The sequence below is a fragment of the Marmota marmota genome, unplaced genomic scaffold, assembly GCF_001458135.2.
Source record: "Marmota marmota marmota unplaced genomic scaffold, marMar, whole genome shotgun sequence".
NCBI lineage: Eukaryota > Metazoa > Chordata > Mammalia > Rodentia > Sciuridae > Marmota > Marmota marmota.
In genome coordinates, this window is record NW_026000026.1 from 74160712 (window position 1) to 74186501 (window position 25790).

The following is a 25790-nucleotide window of genomic DNA, read 5'->3' on the forward strand; positions in this document are numbered from 1 at the left end:
TTTATTAAAAGGTTTTTGTTGTTGTTGTTGTTGATATTTTTTTTTTTTAAATTCAGCCTGTTTGCCAGGTGTTCAAATGGGCTGCTGTGCTGAGAGTTCTGCCGGCTGCGCAGGCCTTGGCAGCACCCTCCAGGTCTTTCTGTGCTCATTGTTTTTAAGAAGGGTGCTTTCTGGGTGTCCTAAAAAGTCTCAGGCTGGTTGTGGTTTTTCGATTACCGCCATACTTGTATTAATTGGAAGTTTGCAGAATTACGGTTATGTTTAATTTGGGTGGAAATTTTGTTCTTACATAATGGTTGCGATATTGCCATTCTAATTACTGCTTAGCTTCTTTTGAGTTCTTTGTTAACCACCAAGCTATTTTTCCACTGGAAAGCAGAGTTGGGTGGAGAAGTTGTATGAAGTTGTGGTCGAGGGCAGGCTCTAGTCTTGAGGCTCTCTGCTCAATTCAAACCCTGGCTACGTGACCTTTGGGAGGTTAATGAATCTGTATAATTCTGTGAGATAGAGGCCAGGCTAATCCCAGCAGGCTTCAGGATGAGACAACAATGTTCATATAAATGTTTAGTACGTAGCGAAGAAGTAGTTGTTGGTGGTGGTAATTTTTATTTTTGATTGCTGCTTTGTTCTAATTAATTGGCCTTAGACTATTTCCTTTCCTTCCTCTATCTATTAGGATGCATATGAGACCAGTGCCACTGGGCCCCTCGAATCACATTCCCATCCTCAGCCATTGATCCCATAGGAGATAACCTTCCCTCACAAAAAGTGTGATGAGAAGGAAGGAGGATAACATGATAAAAGTTCATCTTCATAGATGATGAGTCCATGGGCTGCGGAATTTGCACTCTGTGCTGGTGTAAAATATTTTATATCTATTACTCAATTTGATTCTCATAACTCTTGAGAGGTTGGGTATATTAGTATCCTCCTTTTATAGTTGGCCAGACCAAGGTCTAGAGTTGGTAAGTGATGTAGACACATGGCCAATAAATGATAGAGGTGGACTTGGAACCCAAGTAGTAGGTCACTGCAAATCTGTCACTACTGATAGGCAGTTCAGAAGTGCAAGCTTTGGTGATGTGGACCCTTTGTGCCACAGAGAGGGGAAAAGATAATGTCCAGTCCAGCATTTGAAGATGTTGGTCTGCAGCTCTGTTTGACGTTTCTCCATCTTTATATTTTTATGTCTGGGAAACCATCAGGCAGGAGGGGCTTCCATCTCCTAGGCTTCTTGGAAGAGACCTCGGGTAATGCTAGAGTTTGGGGTGATTTCAGGTAACAGTTTAGTTTAGATTGGAGCAGCAGTTTTAGATAAGTTTGCCTGTGAGCCCATTTCTCTACCTTCATTTGTGCAGACTTTGATCCAGAGTGTGATGTGTCCATGTGCTAATGCAGCTGTGTATCAAAGGGTAAAGTTAGATTGTTTTGTCTAATTATTGTTTTACTTATGCCTTTAATTTACACTTGAAAAAAAAAGTGTGCCTCTCTGTGATTTCTCAGTATGACTTGGATAATGGTAATAAAGGTTACCCGTAGAAAAGTTCTGGGAATCCAAATGACTCTGTGTATTCTCTCTTAATTCTCTAGGGACATGTAAATTGAATTGGCTCAGCAGTGAACAGAATTTATTGCAAAATCACCTCTGAGTGCAGAGGAAGCATATGAAGGCTTTCTGCACCCTCCTTTGATTTATTAAATTATACTCCCATTGTAGCTTCTGGGTAAGGACTCATAGAATTGCAGTACCCTGTGATTTGTATCAAAGACCCGCTTTCTTGCCCTGGTGTTTATCTTCAGGATGGAACTCTGGCTCAGAGAGAATATGGAGAGTTGCGTTAGCTGCCAGATGGTTGCCTGGATTAGCTGTGGACGCTTCAGTTGGAATCTGAAGGCCATTCCCAGTTTCATTTTCTTTCTGACTCAGGGCAAGTTATTTCTTCCAGTGACTCACTTGCTCTAGCTGCCCAGGATAGCTCGTCACCTTTATCATCCTCTTCATCGCGATGTCTTATTTATCATGTGATTAGTGGTTAAGTGCTTCAGCTCTGAAGACAGACTCTGGGAGTTCCTGTCTGGTTTCTTCCCTTTTCCAGCAGCCTCACCCTGGGCAAGTGACCTCACTTCTCTAAAAGCCTCAGTTTTCTCATCTCTGTGACTGGAATAATTAAATTAGGTTGTGTTAGGACTGATGAAGATGGCCATAGAATGCTTGGCATGGTGTCCGACACATAGCGGCACTTTTGCCATCATCATTTGTATTAAATAATTATCTGCATGGAAGTTATTCCTTAATGACTCACAGATGGGCCCTGATAAGGGAGCAAACACATCAAATTTCTGTTCTCTAGAAGCATATACTAGGAGAAACATAATCATTGGCAAGGTACCTAACTAATCTTCATGTTCAGCATTCAGCAGCAACTAGTCTACTTACATTGAGAACACAAAGCCAAAGAGCTAAGATGCTCCAGTGTGGCCAGATTCTGGGGTACTTAAGCTAAGCAGGAGAGACAGACTTAGCTTAGGCTGGGTTGTCGAGAGGATGCATTCTCTGCTTTGTTCTTCCTTAAGAGCATTGTTAAAGTGACCCTTATTCTGTTGAGTTGATCCTAGAGATTCAGGTTCTATGCTGGCACTAGAGCTCTTGAGAGAAAAGAAACATATATCTGAAAACATATTCATCTGAGATAACTGTTAATAAGACAAAACTACAGAGACCTTCTGTTAAGGGACATTGCTTTGTACTTACAGCTTCAACCCCATGCTAGCAGGCAACTGTGAGATCTATAGAAGAAAGATTGCCCAGGGCAGGCAAACCATTTCTAACAGGTGAATTGGATGACCTTTGTCTCTATCAGCATAGAATCATAATGCCACCCACTGAAGTGGCTTAGTAGTTATGTTCATTTGCTACTACCTGGGTAGGTGTTTTATTCAGCTTTTTTTTGCTGCTGTGACTAAAAGACCTGACAAGAACAATTAGAAGAGAAAAAGTTCATTTGAGGGCGCATAGTTTCAGAGATCTTAGTCCACAGACAGCCAGCTCCATTCCTTGGGGCTTGAGGTGAGGAAGAACATCATGGCGGAAGATTTGTGGCAGGGAGAAGCAGCTCACATGATGATCAGAAAGCAGAAAGAGAGAGAGACTCCACTTGCCAGATACAAAACATATACTCCAAGGGCATGCCTCCAATGACCCACCTCCTCCAGCCACACCCTACCTCTTAGTTAATCCCCATCAGGAGATTAATCCACTGATTGGGTTAAGGCTCGCATAATTTGATCCTTTTTCCTCCAATCCTTCTTGCATCGTCTCACACAGGAGATTTTGGGGGACACCTTACATCCAAACCATAACAGTAGCAAAGTGGATCGGAACAATCACTGTAGAGACAAGCTAGAATAGTATATCACTCATCAGCTCTGTGTCATTGGACAAACTATGGAAGCTTTCTGGCCTCAGGTTCCATATCTGTAAAATAGGATCAACACTAGACCTAATCCATGTGGTGTTGTAAGGATTAGACGTTGTCATGTGTGGCTCTTGGTAAGTGCTCAGTAAACAAGTCCATTCCTGCTTGGTGCTCTTACCTTGCCACCACTTGGCCTCTGAGATGGAGGCTGCTCCCCACCCTGGGCCTTCCTGTTTGGGCCATGAAGTCACATAGTCCTGGCAAGTATGGTTTGTTAGCCTCATTTTAAAACTCATTCTCTTTGCCTCATTTATCCAAACCAGACAGAGATTAATAACATAGCCTCAGAGAATTGGGCAGCGCATGTTTCTGGCGCCTTCGGCTCATTGATCATGCCTCCCCAATTCAGGGAATGCTTGGGTGTTCCAGGCAGGGTCTCCTGAGACCCAGGAAACATTGAAGGAAAGTAATTTGGCATGAACTCACCTCCTAATTAAGGAGGGCTAAAAGCCCTGCAGTTTACTATTCCTTGTGGATTTTGCTGTTTATAAATAGAAGCAAATTTCTCTGGCATAAAATGTTTGAATTTAATGGAAGAAATACAGTGATCAAGGATGACTCTAAAACATCCTTGCCAAATTATGGTCTTTTCCCTTACATTTCCCTTATCCAACTTTCCTAGGTATTTAATGGCAATCATCATAGGTCACTGCTCTTAGTTATGACCTAGCTACCTATTTCACTCACAGGTCAAAAGGCCCTGTAAGGATCTGCTTGCTGCCCCTTTGACTTGTCCTTCTCTGCCTTGCACTGATCCCCAATAATATTGGCCTTTCTCCCTCTAGAAGACCATGCCTTTCCCATTTCAGAAACCTTCTGGGCTCTGGTCCCTAAGTGTTCCCAGAGAGATCTCTTCTCATCATTTAGGTCTCATGCAAATATTACTCCTTTAGAGAAGCTTTTCCCTATATCAGGCCCATAGCACCTTCTTTATCTTTATTGTACTTACAGTTATTTGAAGAAATCATTTTTGTGCATTTGTTTATTTCTGTTTTTTTTTTTTTTTTCACTAATGGAAATGTTCCCTGAAGAGCAGAGACCATAGCTGTCTTGTACTTCTGTATTCTCAGCATATAAATTGCCTGTCCATTATAGGCACTCAATAAATAATTTGTTCAATGTATGCACATAAACAAATGAATTGCAAGTAACTTTAGGAGTTACCATTCAAGGGGTATCCAAGCTTTTCAAAGTCACTATCCCCTTGTTTGATACCCCCGTGAGTAAAACCGAGAGCAGCAAAGGGAGGGGACATTTGGTTGCTGGCGTCTTAGCTTCTCTCCCAGCCCCTGTGGCAGTCCCTGTGCAGGTGCTCTGGAACACCACTTGAAAACCATAGTCTAGTCCAAGTTCTTCAAATTTGCAGATGATGGGGCTAGGATTGTGCTCAGCGGTAGAGCGCTCGCCTAGCACAGGCGGGACCTGGGTTCTATCCTCAGCACCACATAAAAATAAAGGCATTGTGTTGTGTCCATCTACACCTAAAAAATAAATATTAAAAAAAAATTTGCAGATGATGGAGATGCTGCTGAGGGGAATGGGCAATTGTGTGCCCTCTGTTACAGAGTGTTATTAATGTAACCTCCCTGTCAGCTTCAACCTGAATTTTGTAGTGATTTTTGTTCTTTCCCCAAATTCTGTGATGGCTAAGCAGGTCTTATCCCACTGCATAGCCAGAAGCACTTGAATGTGTTTTGTGCTGTTTTGGTATATTTCTATTCCACAGTCTTATTTGATGTTTACGGCATCTCTGGGATAGATAGGCAGAACATCTAGCATTTCCTCATTCTGTAGGTGGAGAAATTGAAGTTCAGCCAAATGAAGTAACTAGTGGTAAAATCCAGGCCAAATCGAAGTCTTTTGACTCCTCATCTTTAGAACTTTTCAGTGCATGCCCTGCTTCCTGTTTTTTTCACCAGGCCATCCTCCTTCAGCCCAGAAACCCCTTCTTTCTCTCCTCCTCCTTCTGACCTTCATAAGTGGCAGTGCAGCTCTGGTCTTCTGAAGAAATTGAACATAATAATTACAGAGTTGTTGGAAGTTTGGGAGGGCTTAATGGTTCTCTTTTCAGAGTTGCATAGTTCGGTTTCTTTGGGGATTAAAGTGGTTTTCAGCTGAGAGTGGCCATCAGAAACACATGGGGGTGGATAGATAGATGCTTTTAAGTTATGGCAAAAAGCTTTACCTTATGCCTTTCCATACTACAAAACCTTAATTAAACAAGGATTTGGCACTAGGATTTCTTTTTTCTTAATACTTTTATTTCTTTATTTTTAATATAGTGCTGAGGATCAAACCCAGAGCCTCACACCTGCTAGGCAAGCACTCTACCACTGAGCCACAACCCAGCCCTATATTTTTCTTAATCAGAAGATCCATCTTATTTAATAATGAGAGCATATCAGGGATAAGCCACTTCTTGCCCACAGACCAAGCCACCTATCCCTTGCTTTTATAGAGCCCATGAGCCGTGTATGGTATTTACAGATGGACATTTTGCAATTTATTAATGATACTAACTTTGAACCTCAAGTAAGTGAACTGCTACCCTTCCTCTAAATGAACCAAAATTGCATTCTTTTCATTAGTAGACTTGCATTTTAAAAGTTATATCAATTCTTATATTTTGAATTTTGTCAAAAATTTTGTAAAAATTTCCTTCTTGTTATATAAGTATGTACATAATATTGATTTTGCGTCTTGCCTCTCAGAGCCTGAAATATTTATAATCTGGCCTTGTACAGAAAAGGTTGCTGACACTTGCAGCATGTCATTGTCTATTTTATATTGAAGCACTTTTCTGCTTACTCTATTGGTCCACTTTATGATTTCTACAAATCATTTAAGGGTTTTTATTATAGCTATCATATGTTCTCCTTATAATATTGATATTTACAAAAGAATACAGAGTAAGAAGTGGCTGGTTCCATTCCCCAGTGTTAACACTCAACAGTTTGTAATGTACCTTTGCTACTAATTAGCTGTGGGACCTTAACTAACCTTTGTATGCCTCAGATTCTCCAACTGTAAAACAGTTGATAATAACCCCTTCTACAAAGAAGAATTGTGTAGGTTATAGGCAATAATTTGTGTGAATTACTTAGCATATGGCTGGTGCATTGTTAATGCTTAATGATTTGTAACTAATCTTAGAATTATTTATGTGTACAAATAAGTTTACTTGATTTTTTTAAAAAGATGGATTATGAGGGTTTTTTGTTTTGTTTTGTTTTTTACAATAAAGTTCTACAGGTGACTCCAGTTCATGCACATTTAAGCTAAAGTGCATACTGGGAAGTAGATGGTTATTGAAAGGATTTGTATTTGGGCCAGAAATTGCCTTCTATCTTATGGTATATAGTAGGAGAAGCGGGGAGGTAATGGATTTCTAAGTGAACGTTTAGGGGTATAAAATGCACACAAGTGAGTTTTTTCCCCCTCTTTTCCAGGTCTACAACTCCAACAAAGACAGTCAGAGCGAAGGGAGTAAGTATGATGCTTGGGTTATTTTCTGCCCCCTGGGCTGGGAGTGGGCTTTGAGAAGTTGCTGCTGTGTGAGGAATGAACCACCAGGAGGTGCTGTGGGCATGATGGGTCAGCTTCATTTCCTGAGTGTCCTGTGAGATCTTTCCACATCACTGACTTCATAGGGCCCTTTACTGAGCCTGACTGGTAAGACTGTAATGACACCTTGCATTTAAATAACCCTTCACACTTGACATAGTGTTCTCATGAACGTTATGTAACTCAATCCTACGTCTTCTTAACACTGCTCCACTGCTAATATCACATACCCCAAAAACCATATGCTGGGTAGAAGCCGAAGTCACCCTTGACTTCTGCTTAATCTGCCCAAAGGCCTGGAGAGAAAAGAGTAGAGATGGTGAATATAATATGTTCCTCTTTGATGGAGTGCCCTTGGGCATATTTATAGAATGCACCGTACATTTTCCCTGTTGGAGGCTCTGAGCAATCTGGCTAATCATGATTTCCAAGGCCTCCTGTAACCTTGTAAAGGCGCTTGGATTAGAATGAAACTCCTACTGGTAAAGTGTTTGGACTGATTATCTCCTTGGTGCACAGGAGAAAAAACAAATTCCTTCCAGGTTGCTGCAAGAGTTCAAAGGAAATCCTGTCCCCTGGCTTCAGATTTGCTTTGTAAAATCTGCTTTGGGGGAATAAAATTCAAAGGTGGCCCTACCATGGATTTCAATAGTTTCAGGACGATTAATAGAACAGCGCCTCTCCAGGTGGAGAAAAGATGGTCTTCCTTTTTTTTCTTTCTTTAGAGGGGAGTGGGTGGTAAAAGTCATTATGGGATAAAAAGAAGGTTTTCTTCCTTCCATTCTCTCTGAAATAAAACCAGGAGTTTTATACAGTATAAAATACTAAGTAATGGGGAATGGCTGATATTGATATATTAGAGGTCTTTATGACAGGAAAAAAAATGTGTGTTTTTTTTCCCCTTTGCGTCAAAAATTGAACAAAGGCAAAATTTTAAGTAAACAATCAAGGAAACAAAGAATCCCCGTTTCTGGATTGGGTAGGTTTGTTTTGGAGCATCTAAGGTCAACTCTGGCTAACTTAGGCAAAAATAGCTGTTCAACAGGAAAGAAATACAGAAGGCTGCAGCATCACTCACTGTGAGGTAAAGAGCTGAAGACATAGCCTTGAAAAAAGACCAGCTCTAGGGACCTGGGAGCCGGAAACCAATGGGAAAGGGTCTTCTGCATCATATTTGCAGAATGATAAAGCTCTGAACTGTAGTTGCCTCATTCTTGTGAAAATTTAGAATCCCAGGAAAGAGGCAAGTTGGTCATGCTTGGGCCCATCCAGAGAAAAGGGCACACCCTGATGGATAGTTTCGAGTGTACGTGAAGTGGGAGTGGGGTAGTAGCCCAAAGGGAAATTAAGGAAGCCACCAGGATGGAATGGTGCCGGGCGGAGCTCACAGATGCTTGCCGGGTGAGGTGCATGTGAATGGAGACCTCTGGCCAGATATTCACTTACTTGTGTAACTTTTAACTTTGTGAACTTGCTTCTCTCTGCTTAAGTGCCAAAGATTGCCAAGAGTCTCTTGAAGGGTATGCCAGACCTATACACATTCTGTCATTTGTATAATACATTTTGGTAATATGTTTGGGAAAGCTTTTAAAAGTGATTATTCTTTTGACTCAACAATTTGTTCTAAAAAAGCAAGAGATGTTTATGCAGCAGAGAAATTCACTGGAACATTGGTAATAATAGGGAAGAATTAGAATCTAAATGTCCTACAGGGAGTTAGTTAAATAAATCATAGAGTAGTATGCAGCCTTTAAAAAGAACAAAGGAGGTCTTGATGTATTGGCAGAAATGGTGCCCACAGTATATTGTTAATTGAGCTTTAAAAAATTAGGCAATGGAATAATGCACATAGTAAAAGAAATTATTTGACATAGGTAGTCGATAGAAATAAGTTTGGAAGTACATGTATTTTCAAACTTAATCAGGGTAGAGGTTGGACTATCGGGAGACATCCACTTTCTATGTTAACTATTTCTCTATAGTATGTATTATTTTCAGTTAACCTGTACTTTTTAGTAATAGCTATTAAAACAGCATTAAGTGATTACTTACTGTGTGTCAAGCCCTGGAGATGTGTTACATACATTAACTCCCTGTAATACCCTGAGAGATAGATACCTTCTTTGAGGATGAGGAAATTGAGACTGGAAAGCTCAGGGAACACAATTTTATCAAAATTTTGCCTGACTCCAAAGGTTCTATTATTAGAAACAAGGATATTCTTTCTAAAAAATAATACCAAAAGTTCCATTTTAGAAAACATAGACACTTTGCTTCCGTTGCCCTGTTATTCACAGACTGATGACAGGGTGTCCATTGACCCCCATGGGTGTTTAATTGCTTGCTTACCCTTTCATCTTGCAAGCAGAAGAGATAAGGACAGGGTAAAAAATTCTGGCTGCTTTTTCAGGAGTAGTTTAGGTGTAGGACTTATGTTTCTAGGGTTTTATTATTTACCAATTTCCAGGATGACAAAACCAGAGTAGGATCTCATGGGTTGGCGCTGCCTCACCTTTTTCAGCATTAGGGCCCATCTTCCCCATCATGCAACGACTTTCCCTCCCTCTCCCCCGACCTTGTACTTGCACTCTCTCTTCATTGTGGTAATTTGCATTTTCACCCCATGCTCCACCCACAGCTCATTTGTCAAAATTTTGATAAAATTGTGTTCCCTGATAGTGTTTAGTGTTTTAATAGCACTATTGCCCAGGGTTGTTCTGCAACCCTCTTTCTGTTTGTGCCACAATCTAAACTTTTTTAAAAGTAAGAAGTCAATTCGCTATGAATTAAAGAGTAGGGCATGGCTATTCTCACCAAATTCCTAATGTCTGGCATCTAAATCCCAGATGTCTAGCATTTTGTTTTCTAGAAAATGTTTTGGAGGGAGTTTGAATGAAAACATTTTATCACAGAGCCAGAATGTTTTGAAGGAGCAAATAGCAAAGGAAAACTCCCTTGGGGACACTTCGGAATCTGTTGCTTTCATCTTGAAGTTTCTCCCAGGGCATACTTTGCCTGTGGGTATAAGACAGGGCCTTAAGTAATGTTTGTCAGCTGCTGGTATTTTTGAAGTGGTCCGGTCGCCAGGAGGAGGGTGTTTGCAGATAAACACATGCTCATTTCTCTACAGAGCCTTTTTCTTGTGTTCTTTCCCTCTCTGTTCTGTTGGGTCTCGGGTGTAGAGGGTTAACCATACTCATATATTCATGGTACATCATTGACACGGAGCCCTGGATTCATTCATTCTTTGTTTCATGTCACTTTATTTTACTTATTTATTTGTTCCTTTTTAATTGTTTTCCTTTTTCATATTCCTTTTCTCTTCTATAAGCCACCATCTTCAGATGCATTCTTGGAAAATGTGTGCCTTTCTCTGTGTTAAGTTTTGTAAATCGTGGTGTCTCAGTCTGATCTTTGTCCATCAGCATTGTGTTGGGAAGGTATTCACTGAGCTCCTTTAGACTGTGGCTTCTGGTGACTGCCTACTCCAGGGTGTATCTCTTTTTGCAGAGATGTGCTCCATCTCCTTACACCTTGAATTCCTCATCACCACAAGGAACACCTCTGTACATGTCCTGTGTAAGGATTTCTTTGGGTTGTCCTCACCAGGGGAATTGCTGGTCAAGTTGTGGGTCTGTGCAGAGACTTAGTCTCAGTGCTCTCGTTGCTCCTAGAGCTGCTGCCCACAGTCCCATCCACCCTGTATTCTAGTGTCTCCATTCCCGCCAGCTCTCACTGTTAATCAGCCTTCTAACTTTTTTGCTAGTCTGCAAGATATACAATCATAGTTCATTGTTGTTTCAGTTTGCATTTCTCTGATAATTGATGATAATTGATTCATATTCCCATTAGTTCTCTGGGTTTTCTCTTCTATTAATTGCCTAAACATGTCCCCTGCTCATTTTCTGATATAAGTTTCTCTTATGGTTTAGATATGAGGTGTCCCCCAAAAGCTCATGTGTGTGACAACACAAGGATTTTCAGAGGTGAAATGATTAGATTATGAGAGTTAGAACCTAACCCACTGGATTAATCCACTGGTATGAAGTGACTAGGTGGTTACCGTAGTAAGATAGGGTCTGAAGGAAGTAGGTTCCTGGAGGTGTGCCTTTGGTGTTCATATTTTGTTCTAGGTGAGCAGAGCTCTCTCACTTTCCTAGTTGCCATGTCCTGAGCTGCTTTCCTCCACTCTGCCCATCTGTCATGCTTCACCTAGGGCCCAGAGCTATGGAGTCAGCCATCTATGAATTGAGACCTCTGAAACTGTGAACCAAAATAAACTGTTCCTTCTCTATATTGTTTTTGCCCGGTATTTTGGTCACAGCAACTACAATAAAAAACTAACAACAGCAACAAAAGCAGTTGCTGTTTTTCTCTTGTTGATTTATAAAGTCTCTTATATTTATTTTTTAATTTTTAAAATAATAATATTGTTGTTATTATTATTATTATTATTATTATTATTATTATTATTCCTTTGATAGTTGTAGATGGACAGAATGCCTTTATTTGTATATTTTTATGTGGTGCTAAGGATCAAACTCAGTGCCTCATACATGCTAGGCAAGTGTTCTAACACTGAGCTACAACCTCAGCCCCAAAGTCCCTTATATGTAGATATTAATTCCTTATTAATTTTTGTTCCCATTTTATCAACTGTCTAATATTATTACATGTGCTATCCTTCCTTGACTATAAGGCTATATGTTTTATATTTACAAACTATGTTTGAAAAAATTTGCCTTCTGGTTTATGATTTTTAAATTGTATTTTGAAGAAGACCTTTTTGACTCATGTTACAAAAATATGCACACACATTTTTTAAAGGTGTCTTCACGTCTAGGCTTCAAATCCAGCTGATATGTGGATCCACCATCATTTGTGATGTTTCATGAAGATTTAGTCTTATTATTATCCATTTGAAGAGTCCGTTTTCCCATTACCTACTAAACTTTCCATACCACCTCCCCACACACATACACTAATTGGTGGTACCAGATTTCTTGTATGTGAGGTTTGCATAGCTGAGTTCTACCTTTAGGCTCTTTATTTTATTTTATTATTTATTTATTTGTTTGAACCAGTACTACTTCTCTGTTTTAATATGATGATGTTGAGTCCAATCTTACTATCTGGTAGCTTAAGTATCTTTCCTTTACTCTCCTTTTTAGGGTTGATACTATTTGTAGACCTTTATCCTTCTAGAATAGGTTTAGTAAGTTCCTCAAAAAAAAAAAAATGAAATGGTCATATGGAATTGCATTGAGTTATGTAGATTAATTTATGGAGAAGTTGACACTTTTATAATACTAAGTCATCTCCTACAAGAACATTGAATATGTTTCCATTTGTTTAGACCACTGTGTCCTTTATTTGACTTTTAATTTCTGGCCTAGAGGTCACATGTTCTTGGTTAAGTTAATCCTTAAATATTAAATTCAAAAACCAATCTATGTTTGCCAGTCCTATGGGCTGCTCACTGCAGGTTCTCCTGCCAACAGAGAACCTTCCCTGGGTTTAATCCTAGAATGTCAGGAATATGCACCAGTGACACCGAGTTTTCTGTTTGGTCAAACTCTCACCTAGTAGAAAGGGGAAGGGGAAAGTGGGAATACACATAGTAAAGAGGAAGGAAGTATGGCTGTTACTCCTTAAGTTTCCTTAAGGAGGAAGTGATCGTTGCCAGTGTTACTGATCCAGTCATCTAGATCTGTCTCCTTTACTATTACAAAGAGCAGGACTCTGCACTGGGCAAGAATCCCCCTCCTGCCCCACACTCCTGGCTCCCTTTGCTATGTTAATGCTAGTTTCCTGCAGTCTACCTGTCTTCTTGCATGCCCTACTTTTGTCTGCATTTATGAGACTTATTTCCCAAAGAATTTGCCATTCTCCTTAGAAATGAGCCCAGGTCAGAAGCAGGAGAAGTAGGAAGTGGCCTGTTCTTAGCCCAGGCTGCAGTTGTCCCATACCCCCATCTGAGGACTTGTCAGAGAGGACAGAGCAGTCTAGTGCAGGAGACTAAGGGAATGGTAGGCTCTTAGAATGAGTTGGTTTTTTCCAAGTTCAAAGTTTTAAGTAATAAATGTCACTGCCTACTTCCTCTAAAAAGATTAGTTTTGTTTACAAAAATACTTTTCCCATTGCTTCTCTGGGTGGCTGAAGTCTGGCACAGCCTTCTAATATGTTCTTCATAGTGCCGCTTTCCTTAATGCGGGAATTAACTTAAATCCATAGGTTAATCAGATTGTATTCAAAGGCACACAGGCCTCGTTGCTACAGGCATGCCTCTCACCAGGACACGCAGCAATGACTCTCTGACCTTTCAAGATGGCATTGCAGTAATTCACTCTGCTTCCAACTCTTGTTTAACGTTTTCCTGTTTGCTTCCACCTGAACCTTTTACTAGATGCAACTATGGGAGTGCAGGCTTCCTATAGCTTTTAATTCAGTGAATGCCTCTGGGAGTTCTTAGGGCAAGTGGTACTCACAACTTGTAGAGCTGTCTCTGCCTTTAAGGAGTGTATGAGGTGCCGTGAAGGTTGAAGCCACTGGAAGGCAGTAGGCAGAGGACCAGTTATTTTGCATGGGTGTGTACCATATTCCTGTATCTACAGAAGCACCTCATGCAGGCTGCAGACAGAATGCCCAGAGTGGAGGATTGGAGAGTGGGCACAGAATGGGATTCCATCTCTAGGCCAGAAAGACTTAAAATATGGGGACTTCCTACCCACCCCAGAAGGAGGAAATATAACACTTACTTTTTGCTCCTAAGTCTTAATTCCATCATTCCCTCCAGGTGACATTCAATTGAGAGCCTTTATAAGAATAATTTGTATCTGAATAATGCTGAAGAACCCATTGGAGTTTGCTAATTAATCATTCACGCTTGGAGGTGGGGAAAATCAATGATTAGACAGAAAATGCTCTGTACAGAGTCAGAATTAGGATCTGATTTTCCGTGGGGTGTGGACATTGAATCTGAACCTTTCTCTTAAGCGGTTTAAAAACGTGTATTTCCCTTTCTATAAAATTAATATGAACTCATAGAATATTAAGAAATTACAGCAAAATAATTTTCAAAAACTCAATAAAAATAATTTATAATACCACTGTCACAGATAAGTCCTTCTTGCATTTTTTCTCCTGTAGCCATTTATATTGCACCCAGGGACTCACACATGTTAGGCAAGCAAGTGCTCTGGCACTGAGCTTCATTCCCAGCCTTTTAAATTTTTTTTAAAGAATTTATTTGGAGATAGGGTCTTGTCAGTTGCCTAGGCTGGCCTCCAACTTGCAATGCCCCTACCTCACTCTCCTGAGTAGCGGGGATTACAGATATGCATTACTACACTCAACTGCCTTCTTCCTTTTTTTTTTTTTTGAATGACGTCTTATATGTATTTTGCCAATGTCTGTATCTATTTTGACTTAATTGGCATTATGCCAGAAATACTTGTTTCCATTCTGTTTTTTAAAATTTACAAGCATTTTCCCATGTCATATTTATTAGTATCATTTGTAATGGTTATTTAATACTCTGTCATAGGATTATACCCTGATTTATTGAACTATTCCTGTCATTGGACTTCAGTGTCCTCTACAGATTTTTGCTGTTTTGACTAACATTGGCCTTTGCATCTTTGTACATCAGGCTTTGAACATACTTCAGATCCCTTCTTGGTGGGCTCAGCGGAGTGGGCTGGAGAGAGGTGTTTCCATGGAGGGTACAATGCACACAATGGAGATTAACATCCTGGCTGTGGAAGCGCAGGGCAGTGCTGGGCCTCTCTCAGTGTCCATTTCTTTTCTGTAAAATAGGGATATTAATACCCCCGTGTCTTAAACTCATTGTGAGTATTAAAGCTCAGCAAAGTGTCTGGCATGTTGGTTAGTTAATGCAAACATTACTCTGGTTTTTATCCTTCTCATCATCTGGCTCTGCCAATTACTCCCTCAACAAAGTACCATCCCCTGGAAAGGAGGCTGCAGGATTGGCAGAGTTGCCCTGGAAGGCAGCATGGAGGGGACTGAGGGAGGCAGTCGATACTCCTCCATTTTTCAGTTTTGGTGACGTATGAGAGTTAGCTCATTTAATCTTGGTGACTGCATCTCTCAGTGTTAGTACCATGCAAACATTTAAAATTACCATTTATATTTATATTTTTTAAATATATGCATTTGGGGGGCATGAGTATTTGCAAACCTCTTGACTTTCTAAACCTTAGCATTGGGGTCAGCTTTTTCAATAATAGGTCAGAGGGTAAACATTTTCATTTTGTGGGACTATTCAGCTTCACTACTGTAGTGTGAAAGCAGCCACAGATTCTGGAGATGAGTGTGCATAGAACTTTAGTAGAAAATTCAGTAGAACTTATTTGTTTATTTAGTTGTACATGGACACAATACCTTTATTTTACTTATTTTTACGTGGTACTGAGACCCTCTCAGTGCTAGGCAAGTGCTCTACCACTGAGCTACAATCCCAGCCCCAGTTCAGTTGAACTTTATTTGGAAAAAAGGTCGTGGTGAATTTGGCCACATGGCCTGTAGTTTGTTAACCCTTTGCTTAATACAAGGTTACTGCTTTAAAAAACTGAGAGCTGTACTTCCAGCTCTCCCTGCGTCCTTCTTGGCTCCTTTTCTTCCTCTTTCCCCTCCCTCCCTTGCCATACAGGTTTCTGTGACCGTCACGTTGGTCTTCTGAGCCTTGAACTAGTATATAAATGGTTGCCATTTACAAAAATGCTGCTAAGAACGGTCAAGTTTACAAATGAGCAAACAGGGTTAAAGAGATCAAGGCAGCATAGTCAAGAAGTGGGGATCTGATGGCCAAACCTGAGCCTGTCCATTTACCAAGATCCTTTTTTCCCCTGCTGGTCTTGGTATGCCTGAAGTCTCTGCTCTGTTCTGCTGTCCTGTCATATGTGGCCAGCCCCATGGGCCAGCCTCCCTGGTTCTTTGCTGCTGAGGGGCATTCCGTATTCCTTCTTAGTGAGCCTCCTCATTAGAACCATCGGTGGTTCCTCAGACATCCGTGCTCAGCCAGGTGAGCCAGGGCCACAGGTTTCAATGGCTGTAGTTTCCCAGGGTCAGAACCATAACATGGCCCACTCCCTGCCATCCCCAAGATGCAGTAATAGAACAGAGCCACCTTCTGTGTTGTTTACCACTGTCACATACACTGTTGTTCTTCAGGACCTCACTCAGATCCAACTCCCTGGTGGTGTTTTGTTAAGGTTTATCTTGTTTTATGAGGACAAGACTGAGGACCAGGAGAGGGGAGGGGCAGGGTGTCACCACCCTGGCTCTGTTTGCCCATTGTCATGCCTCTGATTGTAGATTCCCTTCATCTCTGTGCCTCAGCTTCCCTTGATGTGTCAAACAGAAAAGGAGATTTGTTCTTGAAGATCACAGGGAAGGCCTTTATGGGATGCCAGGGGCCACTGTTTTTAAAAAGTTTCTGAAGCCTTCCGTCTTCTTTACCAAAGGTCCACTGTTTCATGAAAGCAGCAGAGGGCAGAATAGAGGATTTCTTTCCCTTTTGCATTCAGTCACCTTCGGCCTTTTGCTGTCAGAACACCCACAGTTGAGAGGCAGGAGGAGGCAGACGCTGGTAACCAGGATCCCTTTGGGATCAGAGCCATCCTGAGGCTGCCAGGTCTCCCCTGGTGGGTGGCTTATAAATAGAACATTTCCCCTTTTAAACCTGAGAAGGATGGAAGGCTTTGATGGGCAGGGCGACCTGGCCTCCTGTGCCCTGGCCCACGAGGCCGTCAGCTGAGCGCACCTTCCCCTCCAGCTTTCCATCCCCGCCTGCCAGGTCTGGACTGATACGAGACACATGCTCGCCGGCTGTACTTCCAGCTCTCCCTGCGCCCTTCTTGGCCCCTTTTCTTCTTCTTTCCCCTCCCTCCTGTGCCATGCAGGTTTCTGTGGCCGTCATTTTCGTCTTCTGAGCCACAGTCAAGCTCACCCAGAAGCTGACGTTCTGTACCTGTCTTTTCAGTGAGCTCACATGCAACAACACGTTGCTATGGCCACAGTGAGCTTGAATTATATTTAATTAAGCAGTAATACCCCCACTTTAGAATGGTCCTGACTTGGGGGCAGGGGCTAGAGAGAGAGGAAGGAGAAGGAACAGCTTTTTTTCCCAGAGGTTTTAGGACGTGGGTTCCTAGCTCTTTTGTGTGGTGAGACCTCATCCCCCAAAGATATGACTGGTTATGGTGCTCCTTGGACTTTCCTGGACAAGCAGAGTATTTTGATTTCTCCTAAAAGACATGTAATGTATCTGGTCTTTCTTTCAGTCAGCTTTGGACTGACATATGCAGGCCAGTGTGTGACTTTGCCATGTCCCAGTATCCCTCTTTCCCTCATGATGCAGGCTCTGTTGTGACAGCAGGCTGTAGCCTGGACAGGTGTGAGCCACCTCCTGGCACTCCTGATGGGACCTTAGCCAGGCTATAGTGAGCAGGTCCCTGGCTGCATCTTTAACTCCTAAACCCCAGTGTGAAGGGTTATTGAAACAGAGACTGAAAGATTTCCTTCATGGCCACCAAGTGCAGGTTTTCGGATGTTATAGTCCATTTATTTATTGAGCACGTGCTCTGTGTTAAGCAGCATGCTTAGTGTTTGACCTATAGTATGTCATTTGATTCTCCTAAGAACCATATAAGTTATGTAGTATTATTGGTCCTACTCACAGATGTGAAACCTGAGGCTTCTTCTCAGTGGAGACTTATGGTCACTCAAGTGAGTGATCCTACCCTGATCAGAGTTTTCAAAGTGTGCAACACATTTTATGCATGTGAGGTTTAACAATGGCTATAAAGTATTACTCCCTACAGATGGGGTGATGATGTGTAGTGGATAAGAGAATCAACTCTGGAATATGACATGAATTGGAATCCCAGCTTCTCAACTTACTGAGTGTGTAACTTTGGGAAAATAATTTCTCCAGGCCTCAGTTTCTTTATCTGTAAGATAGGATAGCTTTGGTACCTACATCCTTGGCTTGAAGAAAAGATTAAATGAGATTAGAATGGATATCCTTTGCTCAGTGGTGCCTGGTATTATATACATACAGTCATTAAATGTCCTATGCTGTTATTATTGTCAATAACGTCACCATTATCCAAACCGGAAGCTATTATTATAAAAGCATGGCACTGTACAGTCTCCTTAGAGTTCCTCAGAGTGCCTTAACAGGTGTGTCCTTCCTCGGTTTTCACAATACTTGCATGAAAGGTCAGGAGGGAGGATCAGAGAGGCAGAGAATGTCTAGCACAGACAGCCAGTATCTGGTGATGCAAGAGTTTAAATCTTAGGCTTTGGATTCTAACTACCATCTCTTTCCCTTACCATTTAATTCCTCAGAGTTGACTGTGACCAAAAACATAGTCTCAATCATTCCTAGGGCATTTGAAGGTAGGAGAAGAGGTAGGTAAAGGTGGCAGAGGGGTGTTGGTGGGCAGAGACAGTTGGCTCTCTGTTTGAAGCACTTCCACCTTCACAGAGATAGCTGTGATCTCTTGTTTGAAAAATCAGTACAAAACCACCCAGGCCTCAAGGCAGAAAGGAATTGAGGCCACTGGACTGTGATTCATTCTCAGGATGTCCAGATCCCTGTGCAAGAGACGAATGGTCCTGATTAAGCTGGTTGGCCTTACTGCAGTGTGCATTAAGCCCTTTTCTTTCACTGCTATTTTGATTTGGAATTTTAAGGTGGACCGAGAGACTGCAGATGCAGAAACCAAGAGGGAAACACCCACTCCATCCTAGGCAGACATGCAGACCTCAGCCTGTGCTATGCAAGAACCTACGCACTGCCCCTTGGCTGTCTGGCTCTTGCTGGGAATTGGGACACTTACAGCTGTCTCAGAGCCTCCCTTGACCCAGGGAGGGAGTTGGTAGGTTTATTCCAGGCCAGGCAGGGATTTCTTCTGTATTCCTGCTGCCTGTTTTATTTTCTTTACTGTTTGCTTCTTTCAGTTTATTTTTCCTGTGTGTTTGTCCCCAAAAACCATGAAACAGAAAATATATGCCTGTGTATCTAGTAGGCTAGGAAAGAACATTCTGATTAACAGCACTCTTGCTTGGAGGTCAGAGGATGAATGTGATCCCTGCCAATCCTATTTGTCTCATGCTTTCCACTGCAGGGGCCCTGAACTCTAGAAGGCACCAATATGTTCAGCCAGCTGCTCACCACTTCAGGCTCCGGAGCATCTGGACTTTTTACCTATTGGTTACTAGCATATGAGCTGGTAAAAATATGGATGATAAAAATAAAGATTGTACTTGTTCCTTTATTTAGGAAGTATTTGTTGAAATATAGTAATGAACAAATTATGTCTCTTCTCGTGGAGCTTAGACTATTTTTAAATTTTTAGTTAAAATTTATTTTAACTGATGCATAAAAACAAAAAAAATTATATATGTTAATGGGGTGCCATGATGTTTCAATACATGTCTACATTGTATAATATGGAGCTTGTACTACTGAGAGAAATGGATAGCAATAGTAAGTAGACAAAGGTGAGAGTAAGCACTGAAGAAATAAGAGGGCAGAGACAGGGCACAGGGGAAAGGTAGCTGGGTTCCACAGCTAGAGCAGGGAAGCCCTCTCCAAAGGGTGACCTTTGAGGAGGCACCTGAACAGAGGGAGAGCAGGAGGCACATCAGAAGTTGGCAAATGAGTTTTGCTGACAGAAGGACCAGCATGTTCAAAGACCCTGAGGAAATGAGCTACTTGTGTTCTGGGAATACTAGAAGGCCCAGTCTGGGAATGGTAGGAGGCCTGGGAGAGTGGACAGTAGGCTAGGATTTGACCAGGTGAAAATAGGAGATAAGATTGTATTCTTAGCATCATAAGAAAGCACTGGAGAACTGTGATCAGGTGATTTGCCCAAGCTGATGGATGTTTTTATAAGATGACTCTGGCAGCTAGTGAAGAAGAAACCAGAGGAGAGGCTACTGTAGGAGTCCAGGAAAGGGTGATGGTGGTGTGGGTCAAGGTATCAGCTGTGGATATGGTGAGAAGTGGTTGGATTCTGGATGTTTTGAAGATATTACAGACAGGACTGGCTGATGAAATAAAAGGTATTGTGTTCAACTACAATGTGGATGTGGAGTGCCAGTTGGATGTGGCTATGAGAGAAGGATGATTTTATTGGAAAAGGACATCTTGCTGCTAGAATATGGTATTTTCTCATCTTGTCCTTTCAACAAGGTTGAATATAGTGCCTGGCCTAACACACATTAGGATGTACACTCTCAAATGTGTTATTTATATATCACCTTCATGATAAATTTTTAAATATATATGTATCAGCTTTACTATTGTTTACTAACTGTTTTTCAAAATCAATTTATTTTTACCTTATTTTATTTAAAAAGGAAATAGAACATGCTATGTGCGATAAATCAGCAGATTTATAGTGTTCACTAAAATAAGTGTCTACCCACTAAAAAATGTTTGTCAGCCACTTGGAATCATCTCATATACCAGAGATACAACCAACATCACATACTAGGATGTGCCCGTGAATCCTTAGTGTCCAGTGAGGCACTGGGAGTACAGATATTGACAGTTGACCAATGAGCAGTCACTTTTGTTTGTCTTTGGTGACAATAGTTTGAGTTGGTTGGTGGTCTCTGCAGTGTTTTCCCAAGTGGGTTCTCACACCTACTGAAGCATAATCTCTGGGAGAAGGTCCAGAATCCACTTGGCAACAAGTGCACCCTTGTTTCTCTTGTCCCCTGGAGTTGAGAACAACTACTAGAATAGAAGGGGCAGGACCCTGAAAACCTGATCCCCAGCCCCTAATCACTTTCTGACTATCATGTGAACTTCAGCAGAAAGTAGAGTAGAAGAGAACAAACTCCACAGCTCAGCTGAGTACGATCCTGGTTTCCCTGCTCACTAATGCCATAATCAAGTTCTTTGATCTGACTGAGCCTAGGTTTCCTGTCCACAAAATGAAGATGATGACGATGATGGGAAGAAGATGATAGTTTTAAGTGCATAGCCCAGAGCCATGTAGACTGTCTCAGTAAGTGTTAGCTACTGTTATCATCGCTGTTGTTACCACTTAATATCACGAGCCTGGCTTTCCTCATAAAAACTTAGCAGAGATGTTGGGAAAATCAAATAAGCTGTAGTTTATTAATTTATTTTGTGAACTGTAACGTATTATCCCTCATTATGCTCATTAGTGTGAAAACACAGCAAGAGGTTATTAGTGAGAACGGTAGCAGTATTACACCATGGGATTATCATTAGGATAAGAGGTACTTGGGTATGAAGACCATTTCATCCACCAGAAAGTTTGACTCAAATATGAGGATGCAGTAACATCCTAATATTGATCATACTAGAAACAAACATTTGTTGAATACCAAATAACTCCCAGTTGCTGTACTTTTCATTGGACCCAATGAGACTGTGAGTTGTCCCTACTGCACAGGTGAGGTAGGTGAATCTCAAGAGAAATGAAGCACCTTATCTGAGATTGTTTCCAGCCAGAGGTGGCAGAGAGAGGATTTCAATCCAGGTCTGTGTGGTTCTAAATTTCGTCATTCTGTTTCTGCTCCACACCATTTCTGTCTATGTGATTTGGTAAATATTAAAATTAGTTTGTATTCTCTAAGTATATACCAGCCAGGGAGCAGTATACAGTCTAGACATAGTGGGCAGTGGAGGAGGGTCCCTGGGGCACTGTTCTGGGATTAATAACTTGATTATGGGTAATTCACAAAGCAGAGAATTTTTACGTTTGGATCATTGAGAACTAATTTGCCAGCTTTCCTGGATCCCACTGGAAGATTCTGACAATAGCCACCATGGAGATATTTTCCAGGGGCCACAGCTCATGAAGCCCTGGCCACCCTGGGACTTTACATGATTAGGAGAAAGAGCATGAACTCCTCTGGCTCTCTATCTGAAGGTGTGAGCCAACTAGAAATCTATTATCCAGGTGGCTTTGTATTCAATTCAGTATGGGTGTTTTCCTTCATGGCTTTTAGTGGTATGGAAATTGATTAAATTCAAGATGAATGAAGCAGGCCAGACCGTAAGAGCAAATCCTAGTGGGAAACTGAGTAAATTTCTGTGGTAAGACCTTGTGCCTGGAGCTGCCCATGAAATGGTGGCCTACTCACAGCACTTCCCAACAATCCTGTATCCATCCATATTAAAAGGGGGACAGCAGTTTCTTCACCTCCCAGGCCTCTTACTTATCTGCAGACTTCCAGAACATTCAGTTTTTGTTTTTATTATTGCCATTTTTTGTTTGTTTGTTTGTTTTACATTTTATTTTTGGTTGTAGTTGAACACAATACCTTTTATTTTATTCAGTTATTTTTATGTGGTGCTGAGGATCGAACCCAGGGCCTTTGCAGGTGCTCGGTGAGTGCTCTACCGCTGAGCCACAACCCTAGCCCCTCGTCATTTGTTTTTAATTAAAGAAATCATCAGGTACATTTCCTGAGGAGAAAATTTCAGACTGAGAAAATATAACCTTTAGGAAAGTGGTGGTCCCTTCTAATGCATGTTGAGATTAATTTAGTAGATCAGCTCTTCTCCCTTGGAAAATGATTTATTTCTGAAAGTTTGGTTAGCATTCCCAGGGTACATATATAGGCCAACTTTGGGGTGCGTCCTTTAAGTGCTGTTTTCACAGACCATGAAAGTTTCATGCTATTCAAAATCAGTGATTTGGCCACTTCGTGACTAATAGCTTGGTATTCTGAATACTGAGGACTGGAGTTGAGCCATAGCAGGTCAATGATTTTCAGAAAAGAGGCCCTTGGACCTGAGAAGTGAGGTCTGTTGGGCAGCCCAGAGCTCTAGGGGAGAGTGCCTTTGTCTTCTGGGTGCTTCCTGGACTCTCAGGCCTGCTTGACTGATTCCATGGCCTGGTTAGTATGGCATAAAGAACTCCTCTGTCAGCCCCAGGCTCAAGCCACGGACTGCTCAGTGATGATGTTTTGATGGACAAGCAAAGAATTTCTAAAAGAGTCCTAGAAAACCTGAACTTGGTTTTGTCTCCTCTGCTTCATGGTTTGGTCTGCCCAAGTTTTATTTTTTCTTTCTCCTCAACTCATTCTTGGGGCTGTACTGTGAGGAGGTAATATCTCTTTGTATTGATACAGGAAGGAAGGAAGTGGTTAGATCAGGGCCATTCATTTCTTTATTTAACCTTTATATCCGCACAAAAGATGAAAAAGCCAAGGACCAGAAGTTTAAATAATGTTTCTACTATCATAGGGGTTCTGTCAGTTGAAATTTGTAAGGTCATGTTGACCATGCCACACTGCCCCTCAGCAGCTCCCGCTACCATTCCGTCACTTGTTTACCTATGTGTGGATTCAAAGTGAAAAATGTCATGCATACACACACTGTCACTTCATGCCTAGCACTGTCACATCATGCCTAGCACTATCGTGTACACAGGGAAAGAGATATGGGAGGGAATGGAATAAATAAGGAGAGAGACATGGGCCTTTGCCTTTATGATTGCATATTCTAGTTTAGTAAATAGACAATTTTTTTTCGCCAAAACACAGACATAAAAGTAAACTGGTTGTTGTGCTGTATACTCTGAAACAGTTGCATGGTGCTGTCTCTACAGGGCTTCACAGAGGCATTAACCTAGGTGGAGAGGCTGGGGAAGGTAATTGGGGGCAGAGACACTCGAGGACAGATCTGTGTTGTGTGGGCTAAGAGACAGGGGAGATCCCCAGCCTGGGCAAAGGTGGGAGGATAAGTGTTGTCGATTGGATGCTCAGAAAAAAATGCCTGTGTGGTAGGGTGCTGAGAGCTGAGGGTGTGACCCCCAGGAAGCTGAGGAGACAGGACTGCATTACCTCCCTGCCTGTGGTGTCTCAGTGGCACACCTACTGCTCTCAGGAAGATAGCCCAAGTCCTGATTTCCCCCCCTCAATATTGTGGGGACTCCAGTGTAGAGGACAAAGAGTGGGGAGCAGAGGAGGTGTGGAGACACTAGCTTGGAGTCACTGCAGTTGTCCTGGCAATAGATGATGGAGACAGGTCCAGGAAGGTGGTGATGGTGATGGAGAGAGCTAGACAACTTTGAGAGATAGTAGGAGAAAAAGTGAGAAACTTTTTGATGATGATATGTTAGGGGCAGGGTAAGAAAGAGGGCCACACCAAGGCAGTGCCAAGGGTGTTGCTCTGTCCTGTGTCCTCACCACCATACTTCATGTTTTTTAAAGGTAAAAAGAGTCAAGGGAGCATATCTCAGATGAGGGACCAAAAGCTACAGAACATGACAGTGCCTTTTTGGATGTCACAGGAAGGTAGTGGCAGTTATGCTAAAACCCATGTCATTCCATCTGGCCCACCATCCTCCTCCTCTTAAAGAAGAAAAGAATTTATATGTTACCATGTGTTGTTCTTTTTAGTCCTTTGCAGGAAAACAGTAAATCTCTGGATTTCACTGGGCCCCCTCCTCTTGGAGTTCATATCCTAGTGTGCTAACCCAGACCCAAACCGACTAGCAGGAATCCTCTTCCCACTTCTGGGGTCTGCCCTGAGACTCTCCAAAGGACTGAACATGCCCTTGTCGCTCTGTCAATCTCACATTTTCCACAGAGTTTTGAAAAAATGAGTATGTCTGTTCCTGACCCCTTTCCTTCCTCTAATAGGAGAGAGAGAAACAAAACGTCAAAACGTCAACCATTGAAAATTAGAGGAAGGTACATTGGTCAGCCCTGGGTCTTTTTATTTTATTATTATTATTTTTTTTGGTGTGCACTCTGCCAACATTCATTATAAAACAACAGTTTGGGCTGCCTGAGTGTAAAACTGGGCAGACCTGAACTGGAGCCCAAGGGGAAAGAGAAGCCAGTCCAAGAATTAACTGCAAGGTGGGGGCTGTCAGGCCTGGGATCCACAGATCCTGAGGCAACTCATCGCAAGTCAAATTAAGGGAATAATGCAAGCCTAGTAGATATTTAATGAGAGATTATTTCTGGAGATTATAAGGATACAGAAATTGCAAATAAATCTCTGACCTTTTCTGAGCCTTGGCTCAGTGAAAAAGCTGAATCACCTGCTTGAGGGGATTAAGGACAGCCGCTTCCATCTGGCAGGCCACTTTCTCTGTCATTTGCAAACTGCTTGGTGGTGACAGTGTTCTAAACCTTTTAGTGGGAATTCACTTTTCAGACTAGGAGATCTCAATTAACAGATTATGCACCCACAAGGCAGTGATCAGGACTAATGATCTGGTTACGTGTGCACTGTTGTCCCTGTCACATTAGTGGTACTTGGTCTATGTTAAATAATAAAGCCGTTGTTAATTATTAGTTACCTGATGTTAACTATTAGTTATCATGATGTCAGCAAGAAAGTCACTGTGGGGGTGGGGGAAAAAGAGAAAAAGAGAGATGGAAAGGTGCTGGGACAGTATGGGCAATGTCATAACTTGTACCACATTTAATTTAGAGATTGAGAGCAATGATTGCTAAACTGTATTTCATGAGTTCCTTGTTAGGGCAACTGTTGTTGAAGTCAATTCCATTTTAACACACTTTTATCTGTTTACAAAACTATAAATAATTATCATCAATATACAACTTTAATACACTAAAGTCTAACAGAGAGTTACTTTGAGCCCTCAGCATTTGGATTTGTAATTTGTAAATGCTCTACATTTAAACTTAGACAACTAAGATATACTAATAAATATTGCACTACACGTGTAAAGTGTAAGGTCTTTATGTATA

At 41.6% G+C, this 25790-nt stretch overlaps 1 protein-coding gene across 8 annotated transcripts in view; it reads left to right on the top strand.

Annotated features, from left to right (window-relative positions):
- Positions 1-25790, top strand: part of Arhgap26 (Rho GTPase activating protein 26) — a 411269-nt gene that overhangs the window by 209757 nt on the left and 175722 nt on the right. For all 8 annotated transcript variants that reach the window (XM_048811731.1, XM_048811728.1, XM_048811733.1 and 5 more), the window contains exon 12: positions 6926-6962. In XM_048811731.1, coding sequence (XP_048667688.1) covers positions 6926-6962 — 37 coding nt within the window. The remainder of the gene's footprint in view (positions 1-6925; positions 6963-25790) is intronic.